Source organism: Sorex araneus, chromosome 8 (assembly GCF_027595985.1).
Source record: "Sorex araneus isolate mSorAra2 chromosome 8, mSorAra2.pri, whole genome shotgun sequence".
NCBI classification, from domain to species: Eukaryota; Metazoa; Chordata; class Mammalia; order Eulipotyphla; family Soricidae; genus Sorex; species Sorex araneus.
This window is the reverse complement of record NC_073309.1, coordinates 14,498,092-14,510,871: the sequence shown is the minus strand read 5'-3', so window position 1 is coordinate 14,510,871 and position 12,780 is coordinate 14,498,092. Positions and strand designations below refer to the sequence as shown.

The window sequence follows — 12,780 nt, the reverse complement described above, 5'->3', positions numbered from 1 at the left end:
ATTGTGCCAAGTTCTATCCCAGACATCTGGGTTCAGGAAAGTCAAATAAAAGGGGCCATCATGAGCCCTGGGGGAAGGGCTGGCTTACAGAGTTTATGCACACACTTTGCCTACCCAGACCCAAGTTCTGTCCTCAGCACCATTTGGTTCTTTGAGCACCACAAAACACTAAGCACTGAGCTTGGAGTAACCCTAGAACAGAACTCCTCAGAGTCATTATGAAAGGAAATTCCTGGTAGGGGAAGATCCTGCTTTAAGGTCACCTGGAAGCAGGGATCTCACTCAACCAGTGTGAGTTCCCAGCACCCTCACCCGAGGTGGGGATCAGAGGAGACTTCGAAGACCCTGCATGGAGCTGGCCTGAGCTCAGGGCCCCTCCCCCCACCTCAGGGCAATGATTCAGTCCCAGCCACGGCCCATTTCCAGTGGGTGGGAATCTTGGGGGTAAAACTGCCAAGTGCCCCTCCCTTCTGATCTTGATTTCTGAGAGCCTCAGAACCTGGATGAGGCCAGCAAGGGGCAGGTGACAGTTGGGGTGGCTGGGAACCGTTACAGGAAGAGAGGGAGGGGCCAGCTGGTGACTATTTAAGGCCTGAGTCCCGCAATCCCGCAATCCCTGATCTCCAGGTCTGACTGTTGGGCAGGATGAGGTCCCTGGTGCCACTGCTGCTGCTTGCCCTTCAGTGCCTGGACGGAGGTGAGTCGGGTGGCGGGGACGGGGTGGGCGCAGAAGGTACGCAGAGGGGCTGTGGTGGGCCTTCCCAGATGCAACTCCTCCCAACCCACCAGCACCAGAGCAGCTTCCAGCCATGTCTCTCCTGGCTCTGGGTGCCGAGTCCAGACTCCTTTCTGGCTGTCAGGTGGGGCCTGAATCTCCTGTTTTGTGTTTCTCTCCACCCCTCTAGTCTGGGCCCTGAGATGTCACAGCTGCACTGCGAACGCTGAAACATGCACTGGCCCAACAGAATGTGCCGCCGATATGAAAGCCTGCCTTAATCTGAAACAGAGTAAGTGACCTGCTCCAGGAGTTGCCAAGAGTCTGCAGAGGTCCGGTGTGGGGCAGGAAGTGCGGGGGGTGGGGAGGGGAGAGGCAATACTTTCTGCCAAGGAAAGCAGAGCCTTCCATTACTCTATGAGAAATGAAATGGAAAAGTGGTCCCTGGGAACCTCCCTACAAATGGCTTCTGTGGTGAACTAGATGCCAGCATCACTCCAAGTGTCCAGTTACTCTAGGTGACCACTGTGGGCAGGGATGCTCCTCCAGGGCCCTACAGCCCAGCACCCTGCTCAGAACTGTAGGGGTGGTTGAGGACATGCAGACACTCCTGACGCTGGGGGCAAAGACACAGGGCATCACAGGGCACAGATTAGGGACAGGACTGAGTCCCAGGAGGGGTCCACCCTGGGCCTGGTCAGGTGAGCCTCCCGCCAGGACACCAACACTGTGTCTTTTCCCATGACAGCTGCCGTCATACAGAGCCAAACAGTGACCAGAGAGACACAAGTGGTGAAGAGTTGTGTGCAAAACTGCGAGTATCTTAGTCAAGCTCCGGAAAGCCAGAAGCAATTCTTTGGCATCGTGGAACTTCGCACTCATACCTTTTGCTGCAGCACTGACCTGTGCAATGCGGCACCGGGCCGGGGGCTGGGGGCTGCCACGGTAGGGATGATGCTCCTGGCCCCGGTGCTGGCCACACTCCTGGGGGACTTCCTCTGACTGTTGAGCCTCAGGAGCATAAAGGAGTCTCCGAAAGCTGCCTCCAGTGGAGTACTCAGGTTCTGAGTCTCCCCTGACTTGTGTGGGGTACAGGGTGCCCCTCTCCCAGTCATGTAGTAACAAGAAGTCTACTGATGCCAGATGGGTCTGGCCTGTCCTCACCCCCAGCTCTAAAATAAAATTCGTTCACCCATCTGGGAGCTGCTCTCTTGGTGTTGATGTTCCTTTCTGCTGGTGAGGGGTGCTGGGCAACAAACTGGGGTCTGGAGCGACGAAAGGGCTACAGAAAGTACTGAGTGGCCCTACATGGACAGGATGGCCCCCGGCAAGGGCATCAGATAGCCTGTCAGCCTCCATCTACCCATGCCCAGGATCAAAGTCTTGTCCACTGTTCAGATAGCTCGCTGGAAGCCCAGAGCAGAGCTGACCCCTCTGCCCTGGGTCACAGCCCCAGGCCACAGTCAGGTATCTCTTGCCCCTGAGAAGGGTGAATCTGGGGGTCAAAGACTGGGGGTCAAAGTCCCAAAGACTGTGGGAAGCAAGGCAAGACCTGCCTTCAGGAGATGGCCGGCTGGGTGGGAGAGGGCAGGCGGGGCCCCAGCCTACACTTGAGTGCCAGGATGGGGTCTGAGGGTCATTGCATGGGCTAAAGAGGGGAGCAGGAAACCCTAACACTGTTAGTGGAGAAGGCTGCTCTATCTGAATGGACAGAGTTTCCTTCCATTCTTCCACCCAAGTTCTGCACATGAAAGGACACCTCAGTCCCCTCTGAAAGGATTTGTGTCCCTGCAAACAAAAGGGTCAGGGAAACATGATTAACCCACCACAGGAGACATCCCAACACAGGCAGCTAGAGAGGCAAGCAGGGTAGCTGCACAGGACACAGAGGTGGTGTTGTGGGGGTGGGTTGAAGTGGGTAGTTCGAAGGAGGGGTGAGTTTAATGCTCTGCGTGTCGTGGAGGTGTGGTGGGTGAATCCAAGACAAACATGGGGTTTCCAACAATCATCCTTGGGACAATATCCTGCCTGTTTAGGGAAACAAAAAGAGAAATAAGTGGGGAACAAAGGAACAAAGTACCATCAGGAATTAGGGAAACCAGGAAGGATGTTCCTAAGAACAGAGGACTTGGCGAGACAGTTATCCATTAAATTTTCCTGAACCCACCATGACTCTGTTCAGCAGGAAATGTCCAGATCTGTGGCCACACCGTTTCTTTGACTGCCTGATGGTGGGGACCAAAAGGACTGGCTTCAAAAGGAAATGCCTCACAGAAAAGAAGCTTCCCCTGTGCAAGAACCCCCAGGAGAAGGATAACAGTGGGCTATTTCCGCGAAAAGTATGAAGTTTTGATTGAACCCCAACTTCCATAGAAATGGAGGAAAGAACTGATAGCAGGAAATGGAAACTGGGCCAAAGATCAGTATAGATAAGGCAAGCCCACAGCCTAAAGGCTTCCTCCAGTGTTGGCTGCCCTCCTGGGGCAATTTTTTTCACCATTGAGACACGTGGGCATGGAGAAACCTCAGGGAAACTCCCTCAAGAGTGCTCTCAGGCTCCAAGGCTCCCGCAAACTGTATAGGGCAGGTGGAGGGAGACTCTCCCTTAGCCAGAGAATGACAGCAATCAGAGGGCTGATGCCAGATGGACGCAAGCCCTGGAATAAAGCTCATGTGCCATTCAGGTACCACTGTCTGGTACCACTGTATGGTGATGCTTTCTGGGTGCTGTTGCTCTTCTTTGGGGGTTGTGGGAGTCAGGCACCTGTATGATGATGGTGAGGGGGTCTTGCAGAAATGGAATGGACTGGACAGGAGGTGACCAATTGCTCTACACACATAGCGCTGTCCAGGGCAAGGGCACTGGGTGGCCTGTCATCTCCAACCCACCTTTCTGGGCCCCTGGAACAAAGTTCTGGGGCTGCTACTATAGCTTTAGGGAGCTCAGAAGCCCCTGGCAGGTCCCCCTTGTGCAAGAACCCCTAGGAGAAGGATAACAGTGGGCTATTTCAGCAGAAAGTGTGAAGTTTTGATTGAACCCCAACTTCCACAGAAATGGAGGGAAGAACTGACAGTTGGAAATGAAAATGGGCCAAAGATCAGTATAGATAGGGCAAGCCCACACCCCAAAGGCTACTTATCTTGCTACCTTTTCCTCCACCTAAGTCTCTTCCTTGCTTAGGTTTGCAGATAAGACCAGCCCAGGAAAGAAGTTTATGATTCATTCTGCCCCCAGGGGTCTGCAGTGCAGCCTAGCTTCTCTGTCATTTGACGGGGTCCTGGGAGGGAACCTGGACACACTTATGGAAGAAAGTTGGATAAGACTGTGAGCTAGAGCATAGTATGCCTAAAATTCAAACTCAACTATGAATATCTGTAAATTACAGTTACTTCATTTAAAACAATAATCCCTTCTACTTAGCTTGTGGACAGGATGGTGGCAGTGAGCAAATCTGTCTACCATATTCCAACCTACTGGCATGTTGTTACCAGTCACACCAATCACATCAACAATGCCAGTCACAATAGTCTCACACAGGGTCAGTCGTGTCATCCAGGCCGGCTACAACTGCCTTCTAGCTCCTCTGATCCTCAGTTCACCTCTTCCTACCTGACAGACATTAACAGAGCCCCATTGTCTTTCACAAGATCTATCACCAAGATCTTGGGTGTGACCATGTTCACCTGCTTTTCAAGAAACAGCCACAGCCTGACCACCTTATTAGTGAGGGAACATACAGCAGCACAGACTTCCTAATTAATTCCTGGAATTGGGCCTCAGTGCCTGGAAAAGGAGTGAGGCAGTCATGGCCCAAAGCTCTGTCCTTCACGTCTTCCAACTGGCCAACCTGCAGGAGGTCCTCTGTTCAGATCAGGATCCACGTGCCTCTGTAGCCTGTACATCTTGTTGTATTTGATGGTGTCTGATACAACGCCCTGGGGAACGAACCAAAAAGAAGGGAGATGAGACCTCACCCACACATGTTTCTGCTGAGCTTGAACCACAAAAGAGTCACCTGGAGCTTAAGGGCATCAAGTCATGTCACCCAATTCCATCCCCACCTCACTGCCCTGCCCCTCCTCGGCTCACAGTTGTAAACTTTGCGGAGTTAGGTGGAAATAGGCGGCTCCCTCCACTACTACAGGCCCACCATCCCGCTCCACTGCCTGCCAGCTGATGAGGTGTGGACAACTGGAACTAATGGGGCCAATATTGGGCCGGGCCCCTTATCCAAGCAGGCACCCCCAAGGTGAGGTTCTCTGTCTGGGACACTGGAAGAGGAAGCCTCCATTTCCCCTGGCCTGACAGTTGCTCAGCTGCTCTGAGCAGTGCCATTTTGGACTGCCCCCATGCTATACTGCTAATATTCCTGCAAATTCCTGGGCTCTTTCTAATAAATTAGGCTCATGGATACTAAGAGACAAAGGATAATAAGCAAGACCATGGCCAAATAGAGAATCCAAAAGACCAGAAACTAGCCAGACTACCCTGTATAATACTTACAACTGCCCCTGGTGCCATAAAAATCTCATCAACAGCCGTGATCTAGAGACTCAGAAAATAAGATCCTGAAAGAGAACAAGATAAGCCTCACCCATGAGTGAATCTGCTGTATAACAGTATTCTACATTTCAGAATTATTGGACCTCTCATACTCTACACCACTGGTGTACCAGAGAAGCACACAACATTAGATTGTAATAAATATGTTGGCAATGCAGGATGAAATTCAACAATCTTCACACAGTTTTCTCTAAGGAAACGATATTGGACCATTTTTAGTGAATTACTCATAACAATCAATACAAAATTAATTGTTTTGGTTCTGCTTTGGGAGGGGCACAGTTTGGGATTTGGGGTGGAAACATTAAAAAATGGTGGTGGGAAAGTGCATTGGTGGAGGGATTGGTGTTTGAATATTAAATGCAATGAAATATTGCGAACAATTTTATAAAAATAAAATAAACTTTAGCTGTAAAAAAATCAGTGCTCACATTTATTATTAACATTCTTGTCACTTGATAAGTAACACAAAGATCCTGTTTTCCTATTTTAAAACACCCACAAACCCACAAACCAAGCCACACTTAACTTAGTCTTATGCTAAGTTCCTCCCCAGCTTGGGAGGTTTTCTTCTTATCCCTCCTACTTTCAACATTTTCATTCTTGAAAATATTGAAGAACCTGGGAACTCTGGACCAGCACAGAGACCCACTGTCACCGTTCCCACATCAGATGGGACCTTTTGCTGCAAGCTGGCGAATCAATTCTGGCTGTTTGGAAAGAAATGTGTTGTCTAGCAGCACAGAGCAGGGCCCTCACCTTGAATTGACCCCTGAGCACGATTGCTTGGAGCACCCTCCACAAAATATAAAATAAAGCAAAGCAGGCCCAGATTCAGTTCCCTGCGTTGCACCTTGCCACCAGCAGCTCCAGAGCAGCGCCAATAGCAACAAACCCAAAGAAAAGTGCTCTGGGGGAAAGTTCTCCAGCTCTGTTTTTCCTGCCAGTCCCAGGGATCTCACTGTAGTACAGGTTGTGATTTAGGGGCCACCCAAGCCGGTACCAACCCTGTGCTGTGTGTAGAAAGTACCAAGTTCTGGGACATTGTTTCTCTCCCTTGGTGAAAAGCAGGAGAAGCCTGCCAAGTACTCTTTTGATCTTGGGTGGCATGGGCAGGGCGACTCTGAACCTGGGTGAGGTAGCAGGAGGGATGGGTAGGGACTGTTAGATAAAGGGAGGGAGGAGCCAGCTGGCAGCTACTTAAGACCTGAATCCGGCACTCGCTGGTCCCCCAGGCTGATTGATGGGCAGGATGAAGAGTGCGGTGCTGCCGCTGCTGCTGCTCGCCCTTCAGTGCCTGGACGGAGGTGAGTCGGGGGGCAGAGGGGATGCAGAGGGGCTGTGGTGGCCTTCCCAGATGCAACTCCATCCTCCCAACCCCCCAGCACCAGAGCAGCTTCCAGCCATGTCTCTCCTGGCTCTGGGTGCCGAGTCCAGGCTCCTTCCTGGCTGTGGGCTGGAGCCTGAGTCTTTTTCTCATGTTGTTCCCACCCCTCACCCCTCTAGTCTGGGCCTTGAAATGTCACAACTGCTCTGCCCTGGCGGACACGTGCTCAAACCCGGAACAATGTGCCCCCCACATGAAAGCCTGCAGTCTAGTGAGAGCAAGTAAGTGAACTGTGCTGGAAAGGTGGGATGTGGCACCGGAGACTGGAGGGGGAGGCGGAGACACTGCTTCCTGCCTAGGGAAGGGGTGTGTGTATGTGCGCGTGCGTGGTGATGGGGGAGGGGGGCTCATTTTGCTCTCTGAAAAACCAAGGTGGAAAGGGCTATCTGGGCATCACCCTGTATATGTGGCTTCTGTAGACGAGCCAGATGCCAGCAATCACCTCAAGTGTCCAGTCACCCCAGCTGCCCGCTATGGGCAGGGATGCTACTCCAGGGTCCTATAGCCCCGGATGGGTGCCGGAATGGAGACAGAGGGGCGGCCAACCCGAGCCAGCCCATGTGCCTTCCCCCCACCACCACAGAGCGCACCACCACCCCAGCTTTTTCCATGATAGGTGCCACAGTACAATTCAACCAGAAGGTCACCATGGTGACAAAGATGTGTTTGCCATCCTGTGAGAATCCTTTACCCGTCCAGAAGAAACAAGGCATCATTCAGGAATTGGGGGCGTATGTCTACTGCTGCACCACTGACCTGTGCAACGGGGCTCCCAGCCCGGGTCTGGGGGCCACCACTGTGGGGATGATGCTCCTGGTCCCAGTGCTGGCCACACTCCTAGGAGACTTTCTGTGACTGCCAAGCCACACAGGCACGGAAGAGACTCAAGGAAACTGTTCTGGATGATGTATTAGGGCTCCAAAGTTCCCCCTTGTTGGGGGGACAGGGTGCCCCTCGTTCAGCCAGGAAGTGGCCAGCAAGTGGAGGCCCATAGCCATACAGACCCTGCCTTTACCTCCAGTTTTAAAATAAAACTCATGTGCCCGTGTGGGAGCCGCTGCCTGGGTGTCATTGCTCCATGTATGGGTAGAGGAAGCTGGGCACCATGGTGGGTGAGGGGCTTGTCTCATGAGGACTGAAGGCTGGAGAGGAAGTGCCAGGGAACCTTGCACAAAGTCCTGGGGGCTGCCCTTACTGTCCTGGGATGCGGGGAAGGCTCACCCCTACCCTCAGCCCAGGCAGAGCACAGATGTCTCTGGCCTTGGAGCCAGGGTGGAAGGACTGAGGCCCCACAACCACCCCTGATGCAGGGGTACAGTGGGAGGACATTCTCAAAGACCACCCAAAGCGAGGCAGGACATGTTTTTGAGGAAGGAGCCACAGCAGGGAGAGAAAGGCAGTGGGGAGGTCAGGTGGGGGGCTGATCTGCAGCCTGGGGAACCTACACACTGACCCCAGAGTAGGGTCTGAGATTCGGGTACTGCCAGCTCCCCCAGGCAGCTCTCTATGCCTCCTGATGCACTCGCCCCTTCGTCTGCATCCTGGTCGCCCTGTAGAGACACTAGTCCTATGGGACTAGGATCCGCCTCAGAAATCAGACCCCAATCTCCTGGATGAAGTCTCCAGCTCCAAGCACATCTGGAGCTCTAGCCCAGGGCTATGCACATGGACTAGGAGACTAACTCTGCTCCTGAGCCAACAGCAGCCAGGGAGAGGCAAGGGCTGAGCCATGGCACCGGGGACAGGGCCATGTCAAACAGGACACTGATTAGGGGCAGCCACCTAGACACAGGGCCGAGGCATTGGAGTAGTGGCCGGGTCTGGGCTCTGCATCCGTGGGTCCTGAGCCTGCTGGAGTCCAGCTCTCCAGAGGGGCTCAGTGTCTCTGAGATCCAGGGTCATGGTCCTGTTGTACCCTCATCTGGCTGCCCAATGTCAAAACAAGGGGGAGGGGATCACAGAACACAGGGGGACAGGTGGAACTTACATTCAGAACATCAGAGCCTTCACTGCACCCCAAGACAGAGAGCTGCAATAGCATAGACTACTCACCAGTCTTGCTAGTGGCTGGTCTGCACAGTGAAACATGAAAAATACAGGTGCCTATGCATGGCTCCAGGGTGAGCTTTGGGCACCCCAATGTGATGAACTCCTGAGAGTTCCACCATGGTGCCCTTGGACTATCTGCTCCACCCACCCATTTCTGCCCATCACCCCATGTTTGGGCCATCCCCTGGCTCGCAGCAGTTCATGATGCCGAGCACACATCTGTTTAGTTTCCAACATGCCTCATACCCAGCCCAGTTCCACTGACTGGTCAACATGCTAAAGCACATTCACAAAGACATGTGCCCAGGTCCAGGGGAAGAGCACAGGGGGTAGAGAATCTGCCCTGTATGCATGTGGTTATGAGTTCAAACCCCCAGTGTCCCACAGACACACAGCAGCTCTGCCCTTAATGCCGGTGCCAGCTCTGTGACTGTGATCTCAGGAACCATGAGAGTTTTTTGGCTACACTGCAGCCAGTTGTGTGCACATACCATAAAAGGGTTACGAATCTTGGGGAGCACCATCACTAAAAAGGACGTGCAAACACCAAGGCCAGAAAATATAACCTCTGGTGAGCACATGTGTGAGAACTGCAGCGACCTTATAGTTGTGGTATGTGCCACAACTATAAGTTATGTGACTGGTGAGCATGTGTGCAATTACCACAATAATGGAGTGAAAGCTTCGGTGAGCACTGAAGCCAGTTGTGTGAGCACCACCACCTGTTGTGTGAATCCCAGTGGGCACCATTGCTAAAAACTGTGACCTTCACAGCCACAGCCCGAGGCGTGCATTCAACTCCAGTCACTGAAATGACAATAAAAAGGAATGAAAGGGTGAGAGAATGAAATTAATAAATAAACTCTCATGGGTGCTGCACACAGGCTCACATGCACAAACACACACACACACACACAGAGGCACACATACACACACATATCCATATACCTGTACTCGCAGACACTGGGCAGAAGTAGACTCATGCAATACCTCAAATGTTAAACCGGGCTGAGATCTCCCCAGAGGAATCACACAAAGACAAGTTGCAATGCAATAAGCAAAGGGTCTTTATTGGCTAGTCTGGCTAGTTCGAGCTAGGGCCCTTGTCCAGCTCACAGACATAGTGGCAGCCTTCTTGGAACAAGCAGCCCTGAGTCTCAAAAGTGAGAGGCTTTTATACCATAACATTCTATAACGGGAACTTTCCATGGACTGCCCTTTTGGCCTCAATCTTAATGGCTTTCCACTACTTGTACTTACCCTCAGTTCTCTGTCCCTTCCTATAAAAGCCCCTCCTAGTGACCAGTCAGATGGGATCATGGCTGGAAGAACATGGATCTGCCTTGTTCCAACCTGCCAAATGTTACTCATAAAGCTCTTTCTCTACCCACCTCTCATGTCTCTGGTTTGAGTGAACCCCAAGTGGTAGAATCCACACTTGTGATAACTGGGAGTCAGCCCTACCCCTACAGGCATGAACCCAGCATCTCCTGGAGCCACATCTCCATCACCCACTCAGTTCCTGAACATGGGCAGGTAATCAGAGACTCTCTTTGACACAATTGATACCAGAGGGAAGAAATAAATGTGAATATGACTTACCCTTGGAAGACAAAGGAAATACTGCCCATGATAAAAAAAAAATACCTTAGTCAAAGTCTAGATGTGTCTACACTTCCTCCATGCTAGCCATTCTATGATAAATAATAAATGACAGAGGGAATAGAAAAAAAGGAGGGTTGAATTGAATGGTATTTCCAAACCAGGCCAGCCCCAGCTTTCCTCTGCAAGCCCACTCTCATTCTCTCTGCCTCCCTGATTTCTCAGTTTGAGAAGAGAGAATGGCTGCATCCAGCATTCTTGCTTATTTCTTTAAATTTTTCAATACTACACTAAATTTTATTTTATACTTGGATCTCATTATGGTAATTATCATGTCTCACCTGTCATTACTAAAACTTTTAAAGCAATTCTTTGTTAATAAATTGTAATATTTACATAAAATAGGTAAGGCCTATATACATATGCAAATTTCCCCCTACACTATATATTAAAAACACTGTGGTTTACAAAGTTTTTCATAACGATTTGTTACAGGCATTCAATATTCCAACACCAATCCCACCATCATTACACCTTTCCTTTACCAGTTTCCAATTTTCCCTACAGCATTCTTCAGTACTCCAGAGCTAGGTTGGAAAATCTCTCTTTGCAGGGCATGTACGATATGGACAGGCATCAACTTGGCTTGTTGAGGTCAAGGGCTCACATCTTCAAACAAGCCATTTTGTCAAAGAAAAAATACTCTGGTTGGCTGGGTTTGGATCAGAAAATCCCCTGTGGCCAAGGGTGCTGGTTCTGCAACAAATAACCATGGAATAGGCTAATGGGATGTGCCTTCCAAAGGGAATAGTTAACCACCATCACCATCAGAACAAGGAGGAAGAGAAAGTAGAGAACAAAAAGGAGGAAAGACACATTAGATAAATAAGACCAAGGATGCCTGTACCCACCCATCCCAGCCCCATGATCATAAAACCTTTCATTGCTGCTATAGATGCCTGAGTAAAAGAATAAGCAATCACTCTTAAGTAAAACATTCTGCCAGCTCTGGCAGGGATGCCAATTGCCATAACAATTAAAATGAAGGCTTTGGAGTTAAACTGTCATAGAGGAACTCATTTAATCACACCAAAACCATCTTTAGGCAAGAAAGCAAGATTTAATTATTTAATATCAAGATAGACCATTACTACACAATCACCTGAAATTGTAGCACCAAGCAGGGGTACAGAGTACTTTTTATATTTTTCCTGGCAATGGTGACAATGCTGAAACAAAGAAAAGAAGGGCACAAGAATGGAATTTTTTCATTGGTTACTTCAGCACAACACACTGAGGTACACTGAGTCAGAAGGGGCACAGGTTAGAGGGGAACCTTGTTCTTGAGAATCTTTGTGTTGGATATATTCTGTTTTAGGTTCTGTACATTTTATAAAGCTCTAATTGTTTTAGTGGCCCCTAAATTGTTTTAGTGGCCTCACCTAGGTAACAGGTTGTCTGGGGTCATTCTGTTCTGATCAACTTAACGATTTATGACCTATTTACCTCTGCCCAACTCCCAGAATGGGACACTCAGAGCTCCCACCTCTGACTTCCTCCTTGGTTACCTGTGCTTTGCTTATTGCTTATGTTTCTAATTTTCACATCAATACAAGACATCAAGATAAGGCATTTCTTGATTCAAAGGGAATAGGGAGGGCAGAGCAAAACCTGCAATTTAACCCTTACATATCACAAGACAGATCCAAATAGGAAAATTAACCTCACGACTTTCCCCAGGGCTGGTAAGTCCCTGAAACTCCATGGGCTACAGTTTTCCATTTGCAAAGCAAGCAATAAGATTCCATGTGTACTGAGGATTAAATGAGAGACATACGTGAAGTACTTGGCATCTGAGGTCTGACAAAGAGGTGTCAATACGCATTGGCTCAGTGTGTGAATTAATTAATTTGAACTTCACAGGTCAGAGAGATCATAGCTGCATTGTCCTACTTGCATCACTCAGAAGCAGAGTGAATTTTCCCCTTCTGGCAAGGATGGATAGTGACACCATTTACTGGTGGTGGAGAATGGGCACTGGTGAAGGGATGGGTTCTCGAACTTTGTATGGGGGAAACATGAGCACAATAATGTATAAATCTGTAACTGTACCCTCACGGTGATTCACTAATTAAAAATAAAAAAAATAGAAATAATAAAAAAAATTTTAGCACAAAGTCCAACTGGTTGAGGGTGGGTCTTTTATGCTCTAATTGTTCTTGTTATAGTTTATAGATGAAGGAACAGAAGCCCATAACCTATTAACTCTCCAAAAAAAAATAAGAATGCTCTGATTAAAAGAAGGAGAAGTCAGTGCTAGAAAAGGCAGAAGGAGGCCTTGTTTCTGGGGATCTGAACCATGGGTAGCTGCTGGGAACTGCTCCTTAATTTATAGACAAGATGACCAACTAGGCAAGGAAACACATCTTGTCCACCTGTCTCTGTACTTGTGTCTCATTGTAG

At 49.8% G+C, this 12,780-nt stretch overlaps 1 protein-coding gene across 1 annotated transcript; it reads left to right on the top strand.

Annotated features, from left to right (window-relative positions):
* The first annotated feature begins 6,478 nt into the window (after positions 1–6,478).
* Positions 6,479–7,521, top strand: LOC129406780 (long neurotoxin homolog TA-bm16-like). Its single transcript, XM_055145616.1, has 3 exons — positions 6,479–6,586; positions 6,786–6,887; positions 7,283–7,521. The coding sequence occupies exons 1-3, from the start codon at positions 6,523–6,525 to the stop codon at positions 7,519–7,521; spliced, it is 405 nt and encodes a 134-aa protein (XP_055001591.1). The 5' UTR covers positions 6,479–6,522.
* The last annotated feature ends 5,259 nt before the right edge of the window (positions 7,522–12,780 follow it).

Coding starts and splice junctions, on each gene's coding strand:
- LOC129406780 (XM_055145616.1), top strand. CDS start 6,523: ATGGGCAGGATGAAGAGTGCGGTGCTGCCGCTGCTGCTGCTCGCCCTT. Junction 6,587..6,785: donor CCTTCAGTGCCTGGACGGAG/GTGAGTCGGGGG, acceptor TCACCCCTCTAG/TCTGGGCCTTGAAATGTCAC. Junction 6,888..7,282: donor CTGCAGTCTAGTGAGAGCAA/GTAAGTGAACTG, acceptor TTTCCATGATAG/GTGCCACAGTACAATTCAAC.